Below are 24,096 nucleotides of genomic sequence, written 5' to 3' on the forward strand. Positions count from 1 at the left end.
ATCATTGCCACCATAGCCGCCTTCCTGCAAAAGAAGGGTGTGACTGAGGTTAATGAACGAAACATAGTATGGAGAAAAGGGGTAACCTAACCTGCGTCCCTAACAGGGGGTGGGGAAGGGGGTTGCCCAATTTGACTTGAGGCAAAAACACAAAACTTCGTCAGCCGGCAAAAGCCGCAATTAAAACCAACGATAAAAACAAAAATTCCTCAAGGCCCCCGCAGTCGCAAAGTGCAACTGCGACGAGCAGCTAATCCTCAAAGGGGCGCACTGGGAGGACAAGGCCTGATATAGCGTCTGACTGCACCAAACCTCCACCTACCCAGTGCCCGGACGTAGACTTCGGACCCATCCGCCGCAGCAGCAGCTGAAGCAGCGCCGGTGCGGAAAGAGTGAGTCCCATGGTCGTCCAGAGGTAGACCCAGGTATAAGATACAACGTCCCAAAACCGATCGAAATTGATAAGCGGTCAACAGGAAACCGTCAATATGGACGAGCCACCCGGAAGGCGTTGGAGGCCGTACGGACGAATAAGACCTGGCCGCGATACTGGACAAATGCCCCGCACACGAGCCCGACCCCACTCGAACCCACAGCCCCCTGCCAACTACGTCAGTCTTGGAGCGCTGAATCCTACACCACAAACCGTGGGGGCGTACGACGACGTGGGCCGCCAGCATGGGCGAGGCAGAAGTCCGAGAGACGGACACCAGCTCACCCACCCTGAACGCACCGTGGAAGGCCATCGTAAAGGCCGCCATGAAGAGGCGAACCTCGTATACCCGTATCGTATCGTGAGTGCTGAATCCTACACCACAAACCGTTGGGGCGTACGTCGTATCCCCGTATCGTGAGCGCTGAATCCTACACCACAAACCGTCGGGGCGTACGTCGACAGCTTTTATGGACTGAGAGGAAGGCCTGTTTAAATCTAAACTTGGATAAAAAACTCCCTCTCTAACTAGGGGATGGTCGAAATATTTAGCACACAGCACAAAGCAGACAGCACATGAAAAGAAAATATCTCAAAATTATAATTGAAATAATATCCTAAATGTAGGAGATGTTCCGGGATCGGCCCTCTGCCACCATCCCTGAGGGACTGCTGCCCAGATGTGCAGGGATCAGCCTTCTGCCACCATCCCTGACCATCCCGAATCCAATGCAACTATGGGCCATCTGCCTAGTGAGGGGTCTTACCACTATGGCCCCTCTCCAGAAGGTAGCGACTCCACCGCTCCCAAGCGGACAGATAAGCCGCGAAAGTTGCAGGAGCCAAAGACCTGTGGGCTAAATCCTCCAATCCGCACACAGAAGCAGGACAGAAGTCCCCTTGGATTAGAGCTGCAGGAGCCAACTGCCTAAACCGCTGCCAGTCGCCGCGAGAAAGGGTACCATAAATTTTGTGGCGCGTGGCCGGGACATGCGTGGCTCGCAACGTAATGTTGTTCACCCAGCATAGAAAGACTATCTGCGCGAAGACCCGCCGTACCGGCAAGGATGTGGACTCCTGCCTGATGATGTCAAAAAACCACGGCCAAATTGTCACACCAGAAGACCACCTGTTTGTTACGCAGGTCATAGTGCCAGAGCTCCAATGCGCCCAGTATGGGAAAAATTCCAGCAACAGCAAGTGTGTCGTGAAGCGCTCGCTAATCGCAAGCACCAGAGGCGTCCGAGAAAAGCTCCAGGGAGGTGCCAGACACGACCGCCTCCCACCCAACACAAACGGCGCTGAAACGAACCAGAAATTCATCCCTTGTACAGAAATCCCGACGAATTTCGAGGGACAATCTGAGAAAATGATGCGGGCGTCGAATGCCAACTGTCGGCCGCTCCAATTTCCTACAGAAAAAACCCCACCCATGGGGATAACTTTGCAAGCAAAATTAAACAGGCCCAACAGGGATTGAGCCTGCATGAGAGTAAGCTTGCCCGCAGCAAGCGCATAAAGGATATCATCGTGAAGACGTAACACCTTATCCACAGGGAGCCTACGGAGGCCGACGACCGAATAAATCGGAAGTCCGATATAAACTACGGAACCCTGAAGCGTGCGAAGAGGGCGAGTGCCCTCCGTAACAAGCGAGCGCAGCGATCTGAGTCCTGTTGCCCGATCAAAATAAAATCATCCAAGCCGCGTGAAATTTGCCGTTCGCCCGTCGCATGCTCCAGGCACCAAAGGAGGAAAGAACTGAATCCGTTGAAGTATGCGCAAGAGAGAGAACAACCCATAGGGAGGCACCAATCTATGTAAAAGCCATCGCCCAATATAAAACCCATAAACCAAAAGGCTGAAGGGAGCAGAGGGAGAAGACGAAATGCTGACTGGATGTCCAAGTTACACATCACGGCCCCCGTTCCAAAGGACCTAATGGTGGCTATGGCCGAATCAAAGGACAGGTAAATGACCCTACACTGATAATCGGGATAGCATCATTTACGGATGACCCCAGGGGACAGGAAAGATGCTGTAGGAGCCTATATTTGCTCGCAGTCTTCTTGGGCACTATCCCGACGGGGGACAAGACCAAATACGGTAAGGGGGGGGGGTCCGAAAAGGGGGGAGGGGGGCCTATCCACCTGCCCAACGAAACCTCAGCCTGAACATTCTGCCGGTGCACGACCGGAAACTCCCGAGCCGAACGCAGGTTCGTACCAGCCCCGGGACCAACTAGCCCAGATATCGGTAAGGAGAAGCCGAACGCGAAACCCGCAAGCAAAAATTGGGCGCCCACCCGCCGCGGGTACCCTAGCAGCCAGGGTATGAGCGCCAGTAACCTAATTGGGGTGGGGGCTAAGGACAGCGCCTGGGGCCGCGGGAACCCGACTCTGCCGGGTCCACGAGCCGGAATTACCCCCTGTCCCAGGACTGGTGCTATCCGTGATCCCATGGGCTCCGCCACAGCCGATTCAGGAGCGACGAAAACGGCACTGACCACTCAACTCACATTGGGCATTATGGAAAGCGAAGCATTTACCATGCCCTGTGCGGGATGGGCCCGCTCGAAAAGCAGCAGAACGAGAGCCAGGCCGCTGTGGCCACCGTCTCACCGTACTGCCCTCCTCGGTGCCCACGGAGCCCTGTGTCAGCTACGAGCACAATTCGACATCCATTTTACCGAAAATTGAGATCTCCCGGCCGAGCAGCGTGCGCCGGAAGCCTAAAAGTAACGTCGCCCAGCAGACCTGTTACACTCCTGGTACAGCACGTGTATAAGGAATTGAGAGCGCACTAGGTTCATGTGCTTGTCCGGGCGCGTCTCTAAATAACACGCCGCAAAGATTAACGTGCACCTAACCCAATTAGGGTAGGATCGTAAAGCGGCTACGCTGCCCTGTCTGTTTCTGCGTAGCCGAAAGAAAGCTGAACGATCAACACTAGTGAGAGCGAAGATATTGACGTATTGGCCTTTACGGATCCCGTCCCGGGGCATCAGACGACATTGCACTGCCGTGGTAGCGCAATAAACGGTGTCCGACTCGAACGACACTTGCGAGGCTGAAGAGGTTGAACACCAGCACTCGCATCGTTTGTGACGCTGGACCGTGCAGACCGCCGTGGAGGCCAGGAAGGAGTCCGTGCCCCGACGCCTGCGCCAGTGTCTAATGTGCATGCTGGAAAAAACTATGCGCGCTGTAACCCTCGCTAGAGGAGCGGGACTGAGTACTTGATCCCTAGCCGCTACGGGGGCAACCGCGCTCCCCTCGGACCCATCAGGGTCTGTGAATACTCACCTGCACGAGAGGGAACTCCAGCCGTCCCAGCAGCCTCCGGACGACTTGTAGATGCACCGACCGACGCCATTCCCGATACGATGGGGACGCTGGAGAGACAAAAGAGACATTGTGCCACTGGTCCCGCAGCCACCGGGAGCGGTGTTGGCGGGGCGACCGTCGCACCAGAGGATAGGAGCGGGGTAAGAGTTCGCGCAATGCTATCCGCCAAAGAAGCAGTGGGCCGCCCCAGTCCCCCGGGTACGGGGATAACAATGGAGCCACCGCCGACACGACAGCGGCACAAATGGCGGACAAGACGGTGGCGCCCACCAAGGGTGCGGCCGCCGCGGCAGGCGCTCTAAGATCAGACCCGACACGCAAGTCGAGCGCCCCACGAGAGGTTCGCAAACCTCCCGTCGGGAGCAAGGACCCGTATGAGCCCTCGCAGGTAGGTATCACGGACATCCGTCCTGCCGCAAGAAAAACCCCGGCCGAACCGCCTGCGCCGCGCCCTCCACCTATCCCAAGCAGTGGCCTCAGGATAGAAAACCGGAGAGTCGTCACTGCTAGAGAGAGGAAGCGGAATGTCGGAATGAGGGCCATCCGCTGCAGCGTCGGAAGGAGACGTCTGGACGCAGGGAGGGCCAGCTCGCTCACCACCCGCCTGCGCACACCGCCCCAGGAAGGGGCGAGTGACCGGCAACTGAGACCCCAGCCTGAGACCGGCAGGAGTCGCACGGCCACGGCTGGTGGTAATACTAAGCGACACGCGAGCCAAAAATGGAAAGGGGGCGGGTGCCACGGGTCCCAAGCCATGGCAGGAGAGGCCAGGGGGCACGTCCCACCGCGGGCGGATGTGGCCCGCCCCCACCCGATGGGCCCTGCAATGTAGACCATCGGCAACAGCCCATCCGCAACCGCAGAGCGGGCGTGTCGCCCCGCCCTGACGCGGGAGGGCGCCGACTGGCAGGGAATGTAGGTAGCAGCACCAGAGGGAGTAGGCCTCATATGGGCCCCCCTGGTGATTGCATGAGTGCTGGCATGCGCGGGCCCCCCCGCTAGCCCGCTGGATAGTCGTGACAAGACCCCCTTAGTAAGCGAGACATTTTATTTTTTATTTTTTTATTTTTGATGCAGTAAAACTAAGCCACGAGGGCTATATGAAGATATGGTGGCTGGCGGGAGGGAGCCGCCGAGCCGCAATGAGGGAGGGCTGTCCACTCCCCCTGCGACTCGCGCAGCCGCCAGCTGCCACGTGCGGCGGGTTCAGGGACGGGAGAACACCGTCCCTGTCAGGCCGCCTCAGATGCCACGGACCCCCGCCGCTCCGTCCACCGCCGCGGCCAGCGGCGGGGACGGAGACGGGGAGCATGGGCGGGCGGCCGGGCCCGGCCGCGTGCGCCCGAAGTCCCCCATACAGGAGCTGCAGCGGGTCTGCCCCGGGCCTCGCGGACCACAGCAGAGTCCATGAGCCAGGGCGGGGAAGGCTGTGTTGCGCAAAGGTCCGGTGGCCCGTGCAAAAAAGGAGAGTGGGGAGGGGGCCCCATAAAGGAAAGGTAGAAGGTATAGGAGAAAGCAGGGAGAGGATAGAAGGAAGAATAGGGAAAGAACCAGAGAGAGATAGTTAGGAAATAAAAGGATTTTTAAAATTAATGAAGCAATAATAATGCAGTGGTACTTATCAGTCTCACGGAAAACCAGGAAGGAGGCAGGATGCCTTAGGTCTGAAGACTATATGTATGTCAGACCAGCCCCTATACAGAATCCAGCCAATCACAATCCAGGCAGTTTTTCTTACGTTCCTCCCACAAAAACTGTAACCCCTTCCGTGCCAGAGTGATGCATTAAGAGGCGCGCCGATAGCCCAGCCGGTGAGTTTATGTTGTCTCGGCCACATTCGTGACCTACGCAGTCTTTCTAAGCAATGCGTTGTGCCATCAGAACACTTACAACATTGCTCTTTTTGGTTTGCAGCCTATTAAGGGTACATAGGAAAATAAATGTCACTGTACCATAATTTGTGCGCAGCTGCACATCATGGTCGCACGTAGTTTACATACAGTATGTTAATGTTTAACTTGAGAAGAACCAATATTCCTGAAAATGCAGTTAGTTCTCCATAAGCCATGACTTTGATGGAAATGCAGCCTACTAATTCCCCAGATACCATTTGTGACATAAGTCTAATACAGTATGGTTACATGATCCTTTCTTAGTGGCATTACTCTTCCAGCTCCTCAAAACCTTTCTTACTGCTCACAGGCCTGTGCCCCTTACCAGCATTTTAACTACATAGATTCCATCGATTGGTCACGTGAATCTGGTAAAACTCCCACAGGGGCATGCTACTTAACGGCTGATCTGAAGAACTTCTATGAATTCGCTCCATGCCGGGAAATAAAAATAGAAGCAGTACATCAAAGCAGTTATGGTATGTTTAACAGCAGTTTTTATGTTGTCTAAAAGTAAAATTGCAGCACCTAAACCTCATACTACATCACCAATAGTAATTTGTGTATTCAGTGGTGGATAAGAAGCTAGCGCTGTACACACAAATTAAGGGTCAATGTCAGTTTGAGGCACAATATGGACCATTGTAGGTTTTATTTGTAGAGGTGGAAGGATGTTACTGCAGGAATACTATTTCTCTGTTGAAGAAATCATATCCGTAGGATTTGCCTCAGGACCTCACAAGGTCTGCATTGTATGCTCAGTACATGGGCCCTCATTCCGAGTTGTTCGCTCGCTAGCTGCTTTTAGCAGCATTGCACACGCTAAGCCGCCGCCCTCTGGGAGTGTATCTTAGCTTAGCAGAATTGCGAACGAAAGATTAGCAGAATTGCGAATAGAAAATTCTTAGCAGTTTCTGAGTAGCTCCAGACTTACTCCGCCATTGCGACCAGTTCAGTCAGTTTCGTTCCTGGTTTGACGTCACAAACACACCCAGCGTTCGCCCAGACACTCCCCCGTTTCTGCAGACACTCCCGCGTTATTCCCAGAAACGGCAGCGTTTTTTCGCACACACCCAGAAACACCCACTTCCTGTCAATCACACTCCGATCACTAGAACGATGAAAAATCCTCGTTATTCCGTAAGTAAAATACCTTACTTTTGTGTAAAATAACTAAGCGCATGCGCTCTGTGAACCTTGCGCATGCGCAGTAAGCGACTAATCGCAATATAGAGAAAATCGGTAACGAGCGAACAACTCGGAATGACCACCATGGAGGGAGGGGGTTATTCAGATGTCGAAGCAAACCAAAAAAGCAAGCAACTGGGCAAAACCCTGTTGCTCTGCAGGTGGGGCAGATGTAACATGTGCAGAGAGATTTAGATTTGGGTGGGGTGTGTCCAAAGTGAAATATAAATTGCAGTGTAAAAATAAAGCTGTCTAACATTTGTAGGTTACATGCAAAAGCAGCCTGTATGTACCCTGCACAGAAAAAATATAAATGCATTTCCTCCCCTTGCATTGCAAAATGGTTCGTTCCAGTTACAAACATGATTTTTCTGCCTTGCTTCTAAATCTGAAGCGGGCCCCTTAGCTTCAGCTTCAAGGTTTAGATCTGGTTTACAAAACAACTAGCAGGGTAGGTTCTGTAGCCACTTATACCCCTTTCACACCAGAAATGCAGGGACAAAACCCGGGAATTCTGCCACGGGCTCATGCAGGGACATTTCCGGGTTGGCACCTTTCACACCAGCATTTTTTGCCGAGACATCCCGGGTCTGCACCTTTCATACTGAACCCGGGATGGCCCTGCATTTTCTGAAAATGGGCGTCTCAGAAAAACCACAAGACCAGGAAGTGCCCTGAATAGCCAATCGGCATCAGCAGAGGCATCCCCGGGAAGGTGGGACATGTCCCTGCACCATTCACACTGTCCAGGTTCCAGGGACGATCCCGGGACCAACCCTGGTCGATTGCAGGGTTGAAATGTAGGGACAGAAATCCCGGGTTTTTGTCCCTGTACCCTTTCACACCAAGAAATTTCCCGGGTTGATGCGCGTTCATGTGTTTTAACCCGGGAAATTTATGGCTGTGTGAAAGGGGTATTAGTATCCATACCTCCCAACTTGGAAACCTGAGTCGGGACACTCACGGAAAAGGGGCGTGGCATTGGGTGGGAGGGGTGTGGCTACAACAGTGTGGGCGTGGCCACATGCCGAGGACCCATTTTCAGTCATTTGGGGGGCGTGCCCAGCGCTCCCTGAGCAGCTGGGCAGCCCCTGGCTCACTCCCCGCATTGAATAGATGCGGGATGGACAGCGGGACAGTGTCCGAATAGCGGGACTGGTATGAGTATCAGCAGATCTTGAGAAATAAGCTGCCATATCTGGGGCTAGGCCTTGAATAGGTAAGCCCAACTGAGTCAACATGTGCTAATAGTGAGAATACACATTTTATTTCTCTGTGATCCCTATTTGTGTGTGTGTATGTATGTGTAATATATATATATATATATATATATATATATATATATAACACCAGAGGACAATAATGAGGCGGCACTCGGAGTCTTGTGATGTATCAACAAAATGTAATGGTGCACCATTACATTTTGTTGATACATCACAAGACTCCGAGTGCCGCCTCATTATTGTCCTCTGGTGTTATGCAAAGGGTTGTACCCCTGGAGGAAGGCACCTGAGCAAGTCAGCCCCATAGCAGGGGCGGAGCCGAGTGCTGGAGCAAAGCGTGTGTGTGTGTGTATGTATATGTGTATATATATATATATATATATATATATATATCTCTCTCTCAAGACAAGGACGTGGCACTCGTGCATAACATCAAAATTACATACTCAGATGTAGTTTACAACGTTTCAGTGGACACACCACTGCTCAAAAAAATAAAGGGAACACTAAAATAACACATCCTAGATCTGAATGAATGAAATATTCTTATTAAATACTTTGTTCTTTACATAGTTGAATGTGCTGACAACAGAATCGCACACAAATTATCAATGGAAATCAAATTTATTAACCCATGGAGGTCTGGATTTGGAGTCACCCTCAAAATGAAAATGGAAAAACACACTACAGGCTGATCCAACTTTGATGTAATGTCCTTAAAACAAGTCAAAATGAGGCTCAGTAGTGTGTGTGGCCTCCACGTGCCTGTATGACCTCCCTACAATGCCTGGCCATGCTCCTGATGAGGTGGCGGATGGTCTCCTGAGGGATCTCCTCCCAGAACTGGACTAAAGCATCCGCCAACTCCTGGACAGTCTGTGGTGCAACGTAGCATTGGTGGATGGAGCGAGACATGATATGCTCAATTGGATTCAGGTCTGGGTAACGGGTGGGCCAGTCCGTAGCATCAATACCTTCATCTTGCAGGAACTGCTGACACACTCCAGCCACATGAAGTCTAGCATTGTCTTGCATTAGGAGGAACCCAGGCAGGGCCAACCGCACCAGCATATGGTCTCATAAGGGGTCTGAGGATCTCATCTCGGTACCTAATGGCAGTCAGGCTACCTCTGGCGAGCACATGGAGGGCTGTGCGGCCCCCCAAAGAAATGCCACCCCACACCATTACTGATCCACTGACAAACTGGTCATGCTGGAGGATGTTGCAGGCAGCAGAACGTTCTCCTTGGTGTCTCCAGACTCTGTCACGTCTGTCACATGTGCTCAGTGAGAACCTGCTTTCATCTGTGAAGAGCACAGGGCGCCAGTGGCGAATTTGCCAATCTTGGTGTTCTCTGGCAAATGCCAAACGTCCTGCACGGTGTTGGGCTGTAAGCACAACCCCCACCTGTGGACATCGGGCCCTCATACCACCCTCATGGAGTCTGTTTCTGATCGTTTGAGTAGACACATGCACATTTGTGGCTTGCTGGAGGTCATTTGCAGGGCTCTGGCAGTGCTCCTCCTGTTCCTCCTTGCACAAAGGCGGAGGTAGCGGTCCTGCTGCTGGGTTGTTGCCCTCCTACAGCCTCCTCCTCTATGTCTCCTGATGTACTGGCCTGTCTCCTGGTAGCGCCTCCATGCTCTGGACACTACGCTGACAGACACAGCAAACCTTCTTGCCACAGCTCGCATTGATGTGCCATCCTGGATGAGCTGCACTATCTGAGCCACTTGTGTGGGTTGTAGGGAGGTCATACAGGCACGTGGAGGCCACACACACTACTGAGCCTCATTTTGACTTGTTTTAAGGACATTGCATCAAAGTTGGATCAGCCTGTAGTGTGTTTTTGCACTTTAATTTTGAGGGTAACTCCAAATCCAGACCTCCATGGGTTAATAAATTTGATTTCCATTGATAATTTTTGTGTGATTTTGTTGTCAGCACATTCAACTATGTAAAGAACAAAGTATTTAATAAGAATATTTAATTCATTCAGATCTAGGATGTGTTATTTTAGTGTTCCCTTTATTTTTTTGAGCAGTGTATATATAATGTGTGTGTGTGTGTGTGTGTGTGTGTGTGTGTGTGTGTGTGTGTATATATATATATATATATATATATATAATTTTATACTGAGAAGTACAGCAGAATTTGTATAAATCACAAATGGAGGCAACTCTGCGGCTACTTAAGGGCCAAACTGAAAAAGTGGTCTGTCAGTAGTTTCTTAAATCAGACCTGAAGCATATTATAGGTCCTGATCTAACATGGCAGACCTGCAGGATCTGCCATTGTTTCATGATCTTTACATATATATATATATATATATATATATATAATTTATTTATTTATTTGTAATTTCTTGTCATTTGGCTTTAATTCACGCGGTGGGATGTAATGCCATCCGAGTCCGCCAGAGGTGCGGGATGCTGGCCATGCTTTGCAAATGCCTGCCGCTTTAAAAAAAAACATCAGAGTTTGGCCGGCATCCTCCACCTCCGGCAAACTGTGATGTTGTTAAATTCCGCCATTTGTCTTTTAAAATATTTTCTTTCCTTTTTTTTTTTAAGATGAATCTGATGTTTGAATTTATGATGGGGGACAAGAGGGAGTGGGGGTGGGGACTATGTGCCCACCTCCTCAGTTTTATTAGCTATTTATAAGGACACACAATGGGATATGGGCCATCACACACACTCGGGTGTCCTCCTGAGCTTGTGGCAGGCCTAGTAGTATTTCTGAGGTGTTATAATGTCTGTTTTTCTTGTTAATACACAGTACGAGATAAGCGCTACTGTGAGATTGGATTCAGTGCAGAAATAAGTAAGGTAAGTTTGTTTGAAGATTAATGTCTACCACACTACTGCCACACAACGTTTTTAAAAGCAAACTAGTTTATAGTGTGGTGTTTTTTGTTTTTTTACCATGTGTAACCTCACCAAGGCTGTACATTGTGTCCAGTCTATATTTGACCTTTATGACATTAGCTAAAAAAGATAGATTGGAAACATATTATGTATTTATATGCCTGAAACAATTACCAATACGCTTTTAATCATCTTTAATGTGTGTCACATTAAGACCCACCAAGGCATGTGTGACAAAGGCCAAACAAAACTACCTGGTCTGTCTAAAAATTACTAAAACTCTCAAAGTCCTACTTGGCATTCACTGTTAAAACAAGTTACTGATTTAGCTCAATCGCTGACACTTAGGAATTTTTTTTTAGTTGCTGTGTGACATTTCAAATGAATTCACAACCCAATTTAGCATATTAATTGTTAATCAAATAATTATCTCTTTCAGTGTAGTGTTCCAAAAACATATTTTACACACAGGGCCTTATGCAGACCTGATCGTAGCCATGCAAAATTTTGTACGGCTACGATCAGCCACCCTGACAGGCGGGGGGACGCCCAGCACAGGGCTAGTCCGCCCCGCATGTCAGGCCCTACCCCCACCGCACAGGTACAAAAGCATTGCACGGCGGCAATGCTTTTGTACCTGAAGAGTAGCTCCCTACCAGCGCAGCTCCTGCACGCTGTCAGGGAGCTACCCATCGCTCCCTGGGTTGCAGCGGCTGCGTGTGACATCATGCAGCTGCCGCGGCCCACCCCCTGCACGTTCCGGGTACACCTGCGTTGCCTGTACCTTGCCCGCCTCCTCCCGCCCAACGAACGCCTCTGCCTGTCAATCAGGCAGAGGCGATCGCTGGGCAGAGATGCCGATTGCACCTCTGGCATGCGCCGGCGCACTGCGGCGCCTGCGCATGTGTAGTTCAGACCCGATCGTCCTCTGTGCGAAAACGCACAGCAGTGATCAGGTCTGAATTAGCCCCATAATCCCTTAAGAAAACAGAGACTGACATTATTAAATTTGATTTAGCATGGCAAAAAATAGTCACAAGGCTTAATACTGTTACTGTAAGACTAATAAACAATTAATGCACAAATGTAGTTTGAAAATAATAAGAAAAAATTTCAAAACAGAAATGATCAGCTGTAGATCTTCTTACTCCTTGTGCATGTAGAAATTGGACCCATCCCCAGAAACCGACCCTTGACACAGTAAAAACCACGGTACTAAGAAATTCTGGGCCTCTAGATTTCTAGGAGGGCCACACTCTACTCTTACTTTGTTGGCCAGCCACCTGCCCACCTCCACTCCTTAGTGGAGGTGGACTCCTTAAGCAGAGTTTTGGGCTATTGAAAGCTTTGCAGTGTCAGTGGTTACATGGCAGCACATGAGAGCTCAACTGAGAATAATGCTGTATTGCAGTCAGCAAAACCTCCCATTCTTCTGGCTGTCACTGCTTGCAGTAGTAGTACTGGAAATAGGAGGGGCTGAGTTTTATGAACTATTCCTAGCAAAAACCCTCCACAATTAAAGATAACTCTTATTTTTAGGTAGCAAAGATATCCTTTAGTTAGGAAACTAATTTGGAAAACTGAAACGAGACCTTTTGTTTTAATTACTGGTAAATGAAGAGGAAAGCGGTTCTGGGTAGGCAGATAGTCAGGAAGTAAAGGCGCTAAATAAATCTGTTTTGTCCCTGGTTTTTATTTGCCACTATAAAGATCCATCATGGCTTTAAATACCCCATTTTACCTTGCAGAATGGGACTCTATTAGCTGGAGCACCAGGAGGCTACTTTTTTGAAGGTATGTATCTTCCCTCTACATCTCCACTCGATACTCTCCTTTAATTCCTCAAAGACTCATGAGGAGTTGGACATAAAGGCAACCACAAAGCACATTTGCTTACTTTGTGAATCATACTGTATCACAAAACTTCCAGCTCAGCAAGGACATCATATGTGCCTGGTTTGCTTCAGTAATATGGCCTTGTGGTCGGGAAGAGCAGACATATGAGATCAAGGTCACGGAGTGTAACTCTAAGTTGGGGCGCACAGAAGACCAAGAAAGTGCAGGGTGAGAACCAAAAGGATGTGGAGGGTCCTGTTCCTGGCAGGTTACAGCCCAAAGGGATACACTTGTAGGTTAACTTTGAAGAGATGAGGAGGGAGGACAGCAGATGTGTGTTAAGAGTGTGCGGAGTGCTGGTAGGCTTTACTGAACAGTTGTGTGTTTAGGGAAATCTGATAGACTAGGGGAGTGCGTTTTAGGGGAGGAGAGCAGCATGGGAGAAGTCTGGGATGTAAGAGTGGAAGGAGGTAAACAGTATGGAGCAGGGGCGTAGCCAGAACTTTGTGGGCCCCATAGCAAAATTTTGAAGGGGCCCCTGTCTCAATGTTTCTAGAAAGACACCTTTCTGCAGCAGTTGTTACTGTTATGCCTCATAACAGTGCCCTAGTTCATATTATGTCACATTGCAGGGCTGCCAGTATAAACTATGTAACACAGCTTTCCCAACTCACATTATGGTAGATAGTATACCCATTTCATACTGTATTATGCTACATTACAGTGTCCCTAGTCCATATTATGTAACATTATAATGCCCTCCAGTTCATTTTATACCACATTACAATGAGTAGGTCCAGGAGCATATTGTACCTATAAATATTGCAGGCACCATGGCAAAAGGTTGTAAGGGCCATTATGTACTCCCAATAGTGAAAAATGTATATAACACATGTCATTTGACAGGGAAGGTGGGCCCCTCTTCAGCTCTGAGCCCCATAGCAGCTGCACTCCCTGCACCTATGGTAGCTACACCCTTGGTATGGAGGCAACGTGACAATCTGAGGAAGAGCAGGGAGGGCAAGATGCTGCGAATACTCCTTTCAGACTAAAAACATGGATTTTGAACAGGTTTCAAGCTGTGTCACAGCTGCTTGAAACCTGCTGACTACCTGAGTTGGTCCCATATTCAACACTGGTCAAGGACCCAGGTTGCCTGGCAATATCCTGGGTCAGGGGCTTGTTGTGAAAGGGGTAGTAGATAAAGATGATCGGAGATGTAGGAGGGGGAGGAGTGATTGAGTGCTTTGAAGGTGATGATGACGAGCTAAAACTGGATTCGGAATGGAAAAGGGAGCCAGTGAAGAGTTGTGGGGGGAAAAGAGGTTGAATCACAATGATGAAATAGGAAGACGAGATGGGCAATAGCACTGAGGGCAGATTTAAGAGAGTGGAAGTCCAGAGAGTAAGAGGTTACAGTAGTCCAAGCAGGAGATGACAAGGGTATAAATAAGATATTTAGTAACCACTAGGACCAGGAAGGGTGTGATCCTGAAGATATTACCAAAGGGAAAGTAGCAGAATTAGAGATCACAAAAATGTGAGCGGTGAAGGAGAGGATGACACCTAGACAGTGAACTGGGGGAAAGGAGAGGGGATAGTGTTACCAACAAAGTGAGATTGGTGGGAAAAGAGACCTTCGAGAGGGACAAAACTCAGTTTTAGACATATTGAGTTTAAGAAAGCATCCAGGAATGGCTGATGTTATCACCAAGGGAGTTCATGTAAAGAGAGAGAAGATTTGTGGACCATGGGGGTAATTCCAAGTTGATCGCAGCAGGAATTTTGTTAGCAGTTGGGCAAAACCATGTGCACTGCAGGGGAGGCAGATATAATATGTGCAGAGAGAGTTAGATTTGGGTGTGGTGTGTTCAATCTGCAATCTAAATTGCAGTGTAAATATAAAGCAGCCAGTATTTACCCTGCACAGGAACAAAATAACCCACCCAAATCTAAAACTCTCTGCATATGTTATATCTGCCTCTCCTGCAGTGAACATGGTTTTGCCCAATTGCTAACAAAGATCCTGCTGCGATCAACTCAGAATTACCCCCCATGAGCAGAACCTTGGGAAGACGCACAAGAAGAAGAAGAAACTAGAAGGTAGAGTTAGAGCTAGAGACAGAGAAGGATCTGCTTGAAAGGATGGAGGACATTTATGAGAGGGCAGACTCACGGAGTCTGAAGGAACAGAGGGTTTGAATGGAAGAAAGTGTGGTTGACCAGGTTGTAGGCATCTGTAAGGTCAAAAAAGATAAAAATGGAATGGTGACCCTAAGATTTAGTGTTGAAAAAGTAATTGGTGGACTTGGTAAGGGCAGTTTGAGGTATGAAGAAAGTGGAAGCCAGATTGAAGGAGGTCAATGAGGGAGTGAGAGGAAAGGTAGTTGAAGACAGATTGCTCCAATGATTTGGGGGCATATGGCAGAAGAGAGATGTAGTGATAGTATAAGAGGCATAAAGATCAACAGGAGTTTTTTTTATTGTTGTTTTTTAAATGGGAGAGATGAAGACATGTTAGAAGATGGAGGAGACAGATCTGTGAAGGGAAGATGTTAAAGTGGGGGTTGAGGTGTGAGCAAAAGTTGAAAGAGAGAGCAGAAATGATGAGAGAGAATGGGGTCTGGTGGGCAAGTACAAGGGCAGGACGACGAGAGGAGTAAACAGACTTCATTGCCAGCGGTGACAGATTATCAGGAAAGGTTAGGTTCACATAGGGAGCTTTTACAAAGATGGGGAGGTTTGAAGGGCATGTTGGTAGGTGTGAGGGTCATGTGGTGGTGGGCTAATGGCATGTACATACACCTGCCCGAGCATCTTTCTTGTTGTCGGCATGGGACATATCTTTGCAAACATGGCCTTACTGTACTTGACCCATGCTTGCATGCATATTTATTAATCATTTGACCAATAATTTCTTATGGTGCCAGCAAGGAATGAAGGTTTTATCAAGTATTAAAAAGACATGTAGGGACAGGAGCCCATCCCTTTGATGTGTTACAAATAAAGTGATTGCTACTGTGCATGCGCGGTCATCAGGCTACACATGTGCGAATGGCCATTGCTTGGGAGGGATTCTTCTGATCCCTCTCCCGGGAAAATGATGCAGAATTTAGCAAATATTTTTTGAGACGTATGCCCTGTTCTCTTGAAAATATTTTGGTGCAGTCTGATTAGCTCTCCAATCAAATATATAGGTGTGTGTGTGTGTGTGTGTGTGTGTGTGTGTGTGTATGTATGTATATATATATATATATGTGTGTATATATATATATATATATATATATATATAAAATTTTCTTTCTTTTTTTTTCACTTACTACAAACTCTAGGACTATTCACTACAGTGCCCCTGTATAGTATCTGGAATATTCCCATGGCTACAATCAAGAAATATTCTGGCTTGGAATTCTCTACAGAGAACCTATCTGCAATGGATACATATAAAGGTACTTCCTGGCAAGATTATATAAAGACAAATACATTCTCATTCACTTCTATTTATATTTCCAATATAATCAGCAATACATTCAGTCAGGTTGTTCTGCTTTCTCTCACATTCATTAACCAAAATTGGAACAGCACAACGGGAATTACTGCAACCTGTAAAATGGTGGGATATATAGTAAGTTATGTATGTGTGTGTGTATATAGACTGACTCATCACTAATTCTCTTACTTCCAAATATGGGCCTAATTCAGACCTGATCGCTGCTGCAAATTTGTTAGCAGTTGGGCAAAACAATGGCCCTCATTCCGAGTTGTTCGCTCGGTATTTTTCATCGCATCGCAGTGAAAATCCGCTTAGTACGCATGCGCAATGTTCGCACTGCGACTGCGCCAAGTAACTTTACTATGATGAAAGTATTTTTACTCACGGCTTTTTCTTCGCTCCGGCGATCGTAATGTGATTGACAGGAAATGGGTGTTACTGGGCGGAAACACGGCGTTTCAGGGGCGTGTGGCTGAAAACGCTACCGTTTCCGGAAAAAACGCAGGAGTGGCCGGGGAAACGGTGGGAGTGCCTGGGCGAACGCTGGGTGTGTTTGTGACGTCAACCAGGAACGACAAGCACTGAAATGATCGCACAGGCAGAGTAAGTCTGGAGCTACTCTGAAACTGCTAAGTAGTTAGTAATCGCAATATTGCGAATACATCGGTCGCAATTTTAAGAAGCTAAGATTCACTCCCAGTAGGCGGCGGCTTAGCGTGTGTAACTCTGCTAAAATCGCCTTGCGACCGATCAACTCGGAATGAGGGCCAATGTGAACTGCAGGTGGAGCAGATATAACATTTGCAGAGAGAGTTAGATTTGGGTGGGTTATATTGTTCCTGCAGGGTAAATAATGGCTGCTTTATTTTTACACTGCAATTTAGATTGCAGATTGAACACACCCCACCCAAATCTAACTCTCTCTGCACATGTTATATCTGCCCCCCCCCCCCCCCCCCTGCAGTGCACATGGTTTTGCCCAACTACTAACAAATTTGCGGCAGCGATCAGGTCTGAATTAGGCCCTGTGTTAGGGTATTTTTCAGGTGGGAAATAGGAAAACTAAGTACCGTATATACTCGAGTATAAGTCGACCCGAATATAAGCCGAGGCATCTAATTTTACCACAAAAAACTGGTAAAACTTATTGACTCGAGTATAAGCCTAGGGTGGGAAATGCAGCAGCTACAGTGTAATGTGGGCTAGTTGAAATAAGGGAGATTGCTATGCATAAAGCATGACTATGACTATGCAAACAGTCAAAATGGTATGAGGGTGCCGCTTGCTCACATATACACTGCTGTATGGGATTTCAGTAACTGCTAAGCTTGTAAAAATGTCAAAAGGAAAAATATACTGCAAGCTCACATCCATCTGCTTACTGTGGTGCGCAGTGCCAGGGTTAAGGCCCGTACACACTGGGCGACTGAGCCGCGAAAGCCGTTCATCTGCTGGTAACGGGGGGGGGGCTTTTTCAGCACAAAAAATGTGCTGAAAAACTCGGCTTATACTCAAGTTTATACGGTAGTTAGAATCTTAATAAACCTCCCCTAAGGGGATAAAAAGGGGGTTGACATAATAACATCATCACCGATGCGTGGCTTGCTTTGCGTGAATGATAATGCCCAAATGGACAATCTGATCAAAATTTGGATTGCAACTCCAGTGTGTAGCATTTAATAAACTACAAAAATGGTCCTGTCACTTTTTACCATATCTGCTATGGGTGCGCCTCAGATTTACATCTCTATAGATTTACTACATTTTTTAACACGCCTTTTATACTTTCAACCGTGAAAATCAGAAACTCCCGTGCAAAGAACGGGTAGAACAGCTACATACAGATAGATAGAGAGAGATATATAGATATAAATGTAAATGTATATCGACTGTGTGTATGTATGTGTGTGTGTGTGTGTGTGTGTGTGTGTATATATATATATATATATATATATATATATATTTCTCTGACGTCCTAGTGGATGCTGGGAACTCCGTAAGGACCATGGGGAATAGCGGCTCCGCAGGAGACTGGGCACAAAAGTAAAGCTTTAGGACTACCTGGTGTGCACTGGCTCCTCCCCCTATGACCCTCCTCCAAGCCTCAGTTAGATTTTTGTGCCCGACCGAGAAGGGTGCACACTAGGGGCTCTCCTGAGCTCTTAGTGAAAGTTTAGTTTTAGGTTTTTTATTTTCAGTGAGACCTGCTGGCAACAGGCTCACTGCATCGAGGGACTAAGGGGAGAAGAAGCGAACTCACCTGCTTGCAGAGTGGATTGGGCTTCTTAGGCTACTGGACACCATTAGCTCCAGAGGGACCGAACACAGGCCCAGCCTCGGAGTCCGGTCCCAGAGCCGCACCGCCGGCCCCCTTACAGAGCCAGAAGCAAGAAGAGGTCCGGAAAATCGGCGGCAGAAGACATCCTGTCTTCACCAAGGTAGCGCACAGCACTGCAGCTGTGCGCCATTGCTCCTCAGCACACTTCACACTCCGGTCACTGAGGGTGCAGGGCGCTAGGGGGGGGCGCCCTGAGCAGCAATAGAAACACCTTGGCTGGCGAAAATACATCACATATAGCCTCCAGGGCTATATGGATGAATTTTAACCCCTGCCAGATTCCACATAAAAGCGTGAGAAAAGGCCGCCGAGAAGGGGGCGGAGCCTATCTCCTCAGCACACAGGCGCCATTTTCCCTTACAGCTCCGCTGGAAGGACGTCTCCCTGACTCTCCCCTGCAGTCCTGCACTACAGAAACAGGGTAAAAAAGAGAGGGGGGCACTAATTTGGCGTAATATTAACAAATAGCAGCTATAAGGAGGAAAAACACTTATTTAAGGTTATCCCTGTATATATATAGCGCTCTGGTGTGTGCTGGCATACTCTCCCTCTGTCTCCCCAAAGGGCTAGTGGGGTCCTGTCCTCTGTCAGAGCATTCCCTGTGTGTGTGCTGTGTGTCGGTACGTTGTGTCGACATGTATGAGGAGGAAAATGATGTGGGGGCGGAGCAATTGCCTATAATAGATATGTCACCCCCTAGGGAGTCGACACCTGAGTGGATGATCTTATGGAAGGAATTACGTGACAGTGTCAGCTCTTTGCAAAAGACAGTTGACGACATGAGACAGCCGGCTACTCAGCTTGTGCCTGTCCAGGCGTCTCAAAAGCCATCAGGGGCTCTAAAACGCCCGTTACCTCAGATGGTAGATACAGACGTCGACACGGATACTGACTCCAGTGTCGACGGGGAAGAGACAAACGTGACTTCCAATAGGGCCACACGTTACATGATTGAGGCAATGAAAAATGTTTTACATATTTCTGATAATACCAGTACCACTAAAAAGGGTATTATGCTCGGTGAGAAAAAACTACCTGTAGTTTTTCCTGAATCTGAGGAATTAAATGAGGTGTGTGATGAAGCGTGGGTTTCCCCCGATAAAAAACTGATAATTTCTAAAAAATTATTGGCATTATATCCTTTCCCGCCAGAGATTAGGGCGCGTTGGGAAACACCCCCTAGGGTGGATAAAGCACTCACACGCTTATCAAAACAGGTGGCTCTACCCTCTCCTGAGACGGCCGCCCTTAAGGATCCTGCTGATAGAAAGCAGGAGGGTATCCTAAAATGTATATACACACATACTGGTGTTATACTGCGACCAGCAATCGCCTCAGCCTGGATGTGCAGTGCTGGTTTGGCTTGGTCGGATTCCCTGACTGAAAATATTGATACCCTAGACAGGGACAGTATATTACTGACTATAGAGCATTTAAAAGATGCATTTCTATATATGCGTGATGCACAGCGGGATATTTGCCGACTGGCATCAAGAGTAAGTGCGCTGTCCATTTCTGCCAGAAGAGGGTTATGGACGCGACAGTGGTCAGGTGATGCGGATTCCAAACGGCATATGGAAGTATTGCCGTATAAAGGGGAGGAGTTATTTGGGGTAGGTCTGTCAGACCTGGTGGCCACGGCAACGGCTGGGAAATCCACATTTTTACCCCAGGTCGCCTCTCAACATAAGAAGACGCCGTATTATCAGGCGCAGTCCTTTCGTCCCCATAAGGGCAAGCGAGCGAAAGGCTCCTCATTTCTGCCCCGGGGCAGAGGAAGGGGAAAAAGGCTGCAACAGACAGCCAATCCCCAGGAACAGAAGCCCTCTCCCGCTTCTGCCAAGTCCTCAGCATGACGCTGGGGCTTTACAAGCGGACTTAGGCACGGTGGGGGCACGTCTCAAGAATTTCAGCGCGCAGTGGGCTCACTCGCAAGTAGACCCCTGGGTCCTTCAGGTGGTATCTCTGGGGTACAAATTGGAATTCGAGACACCTCCCCCTCGCCGTTTCCTAAAGTCTGCTTTACCAACGTCTCCCTCCGACAGGGAGGCGGTATTGGAGGCCATTCACAAGCTGTATTCTCAGCAGGTGATAATCAAGGTACCCCTCCTGCAACAGGGCAAGGGGTATTATTCAACGCTGTTTGTGGTACCGAAGCCGGACGGCTCGGTGAGACCTATTTTAAATCTGAAATCCTTGAACACTTACATACAAAAATTCAAGTTCAAGATGGAGTCACTCAGAGCAGTGATCGCGAACCTGGAAGAAGGGGACTATATGGTGTCTCTGGACATCAAGGATGCTTACCTCCATGTCCCAATTTACCCTTCTCACCAAGGGTACCTCAGGTTTGTGGTACAGAACTGTCACTATCAGTTTCAGACGCTGCCGTTTGGATTGTCCACGGCACCCCGGGTCTTTACCAAGGTAATGGCCGAAATGATGATACTCCTTCGAAGAGAAGGCGTCTTAATTATCCCTTACTTGGACGATCTCCTGATAAGGGCAAGATCCAAGGAACGGTTAGTAGTCGGAGTAGCACTATCTCAAGTAGTGTTACGGCAGCACGGGTGGATTCTAAATATCCCAAAATCCCAGCTGATTCCGACGACACGTCTGCTGTTCCTAGGGATGATTCTGGGCACAGTCCAGAAAAAGGTGTTTCTTCCGGAGGAGAAAGCCAGGGAGTTATCCGAGTTAGTCAGAAACCTCCTGAAACCAGACCGGGTCTCAGTGCATCAATGCACAAGGGTCCTGGGAAAAATGGTGGCTTCCTACGAAGCGATTCCATTCGGCAGATTCCACGCAAGAACATTTCAGTGGGATCTGCTGGACAAATGGTCCGGATCGCATCTTCACATGCATCAGCGGATAACCCTGTCCCCAAGGACAAGAGTGTCTCTCCTGTGGTGGTTGCAGAGTGCTCATCTTCTAGAGGGCCGCAGATTCGGCATTCAGGACTGGGTCCTGGTGACCGCGGATGCCAGCCTGAGAGGCTGGGGAGCAGTCACACAGGGAAGAAATTTCCAGGGCTTGTGGTCAAGCCTGGAAACGTCACTTCACATAAATATCCTGGAACTAAGGGCCATTTACAATGCTCTAAGCCAAGCAAGACCTCTGCTTCAGGGTCAGCCGGTGTTGATCCAGTCAGACAACATCACGGCAGTCGCCCACGTAAACAGACAGGGCGGCACAAGAAGCAGGAGGGCAATGGCAGAAGCTGCAAGGATTCTTCGCTGGGCGGAAAATCATGTGATAGCACTGTCAGCAGTGTTCATTCCGGGAGTGGACAACTGGGAAGCAGACTTCCTCAGCAGACACGACCTCCACCCGGGAGAGTGGGGACTTCATTCAGAAGTCTTCCACATGATTGTAAACCGTTGGGAAAAACCAAAGGTGGACATGATGGCGTCCCGTCTCAACAAAAAACTAGACAGGTATTGCGCCAGGTCAAGGGACCCTCAGGCAATAGCGGTGGACGCTCTGGTAACACCGTGGGTGTACCAGTCAGTGTATGTGTTCCCTCCTCTGCCTCTCATACCCAAGGTACTGAGAATTATAAGACGGAGAGGAGTAAGAACTATACTCGTGGCTCCGGATTGGCCAAGAAGGACTTGGTACCCGGAACTTCAAGAGATGCTCACAGAGTACCCATGGCCTCTACCTCTAAGAAGGGACTTGCTCCAGCAGGGACCCTGTCTGTTCCAAGACTTACCGCGGCTGCGTTTGACGGCATGGCGGTTGAACGCCAGATCCTGAAGGAAAAAGGCATTCCGGATGAAGTCATCCCTACCCTGATCAAAGCCAGGAAGGATGTAACCGTACAGCATTATCACCGTATTTGGCGTAAATATGTTGCGTGGTGCGAGGCCAGGAAGGCCCCTACAGAGGAATTTCAACTGGGTCGTTTCCTGCATTTCCTGCAAACAGGACTGTCTATGGGCCTAAAATTAGGGTCCATTAAGGTTCAAATTTCGGCCCTGTCGATTTTCTTCCAGAAAGAACTGGCTTCAGTTCCTGAAGTTCAGACGTTTGTCAAAGGAGTACTGCATATGCAGCCTCCTTTTGTGCCTCCAGTGGCACCCTGGGATCTCAATGTGGTTTTGGGGTTCCTAAAATCACATTGGTTTGTACCACTTACCACTGTGGACTTAAAATATCTCACATGGAAAGTGGTAATGTTGTTGGCCCTGGCTTCAGCCAGGCGCGTGTCAGAATTGGCGGCTTTGTCCTATAAAAGCCCTTACCTGATTTTTCATACGGATAGGGCAGAATTGAGGACTCGTCCTCAGTTTCTCCCTAAGGTGGTTTCAGCGTTTCACCTGAACCAGCCTATTGTGGTACCTGCGGCTACTAGGGACTTGGAGGACTCCAAGTTGCTGGACGTAGTCAGGGCCCTGAAAATATATGTTTCCAGGACGGCTGGAGTCAGAAAATCTGACTCGCTGTTTATCCTGTATGCACCCAACAAGCTGGGTGCTCCTGCTTCTAAGCAGACTATTGCTCGTTGGATTTGTAGTACAATTCAGCTTGCACATTCTGTGGCAGGCCTGCCACAGCCAAAATCTGTAAAAGCCCATTCCACAAGGAAGGTGGGCTCATCTTGGGCGGCTGCCCGAGGGGTCTCGGCGTTACAACTTTGCCGAGCAGCTACTTGGTCAGGGGCAAACACGTTTGCTAAATTCTACAAATTTGATACCCTGGCTGAGGAGGACCTGGAGTTCTCTCTTTCGGTGCTGCAGAGTCATCCGCACTCTCCCGCCCGTTTGGGAGCTTTGGTATAATCCCCATGGTCCTTACGGAGTTCCCAGCATCCACTAGGACGTCAGAGAAAATAAGAATTTACTCACCGGTAATTCTATTTCTCGTAGTCCGTAGTGGATGCTGGGCGCCCATCCCAAGTGCGGATTGTCTGCAATACTTGTACATAGTTACAAAAATCGGGTTATTATTGTTGGAAGCCATCTTTTCAGAGGCTCCTCTGTTATCATACTGTTAACTGGGTTCAAATCACAAGTTGTACGGTGTGATTGGTGTGGCTGGTATGAGTCTTACCCAGGATTCATAAATCCTTCCTTATTGTGTACGCTCGTCCGGGCACAGTATCCTAACTGAGGCTTGGAGGAGGGTCATAGGGGGAGGAGCCAGTGCACACCAGGTAGTCCTAAAGCTTTACTTTTGTGCCCAGTCTCCTGCGGAGCCGCTATTCCCCATGGTCCTTACGGAGTTCCCAGCATCCACTACGGACTACGAGAAATAGAATTACCGGTGAGTAATTCTTATTATATATATATATATATATATATATATATATATATATATATATATATATGAGATACAGTATATATGCACAATACTGTGCAAAACTTTTTGGCAAGTGTGGAAAAAATGCTGCAAAGTAAGAATGCTTTCAAAAATAGAAATGTTAATACATGTTGAGTATCCCATATCCAAATATTCCGAAATACGGAATAT

The 24,096-nt window shown here is 48.5% G+C and overlaps 1 protein-coding gene across 1 annotated transcript in view; it reads left to right on the forward strand.

The window, feature by feature from the left end:
• ITGA2B (integrin subunit alpha 2b) overlaps positions 1–24,096 on the forward strand; it is a 131,615-nt gene that overhangs the window by 13,483 nt on the left and 94,036 nt on the right. The window contains exons 4-7 of the mRNA XM_063963177.1: positions 5,983–6,151; positions 10,866–10,915; positions 12,703–12,748; positions 16,123–16,239. Of these exons, the coding sequence (XP_063819247.1) occupies positions 5,983–6,151; positions 10,866–10,915; positions 12,703–12,748; positions 16,123–16,239 (382 nt within the window). The remainder of the gene's footprint in view (positions 1–5,982; positions 6,152–10,865; positions 10,916–12,702; positions 12,749–16,122; positions 16,240–24,096) is intronic.

Source organism: Pseudophryne corroboree, chromosome 3 (genome assembly GCF_028390025.1).
Source record: "Pseudophryne corroboree isolate aPseCor3 chromosome 3, aPseCor3.hap2, whole genome shotgun sequence".
Lineage (NCBI taxonomy): Eukaryota > Metazoa > Chordata > Amphibia > Anura > Myobatrachidae > Pseudophryne > Pseudophryne corroboree.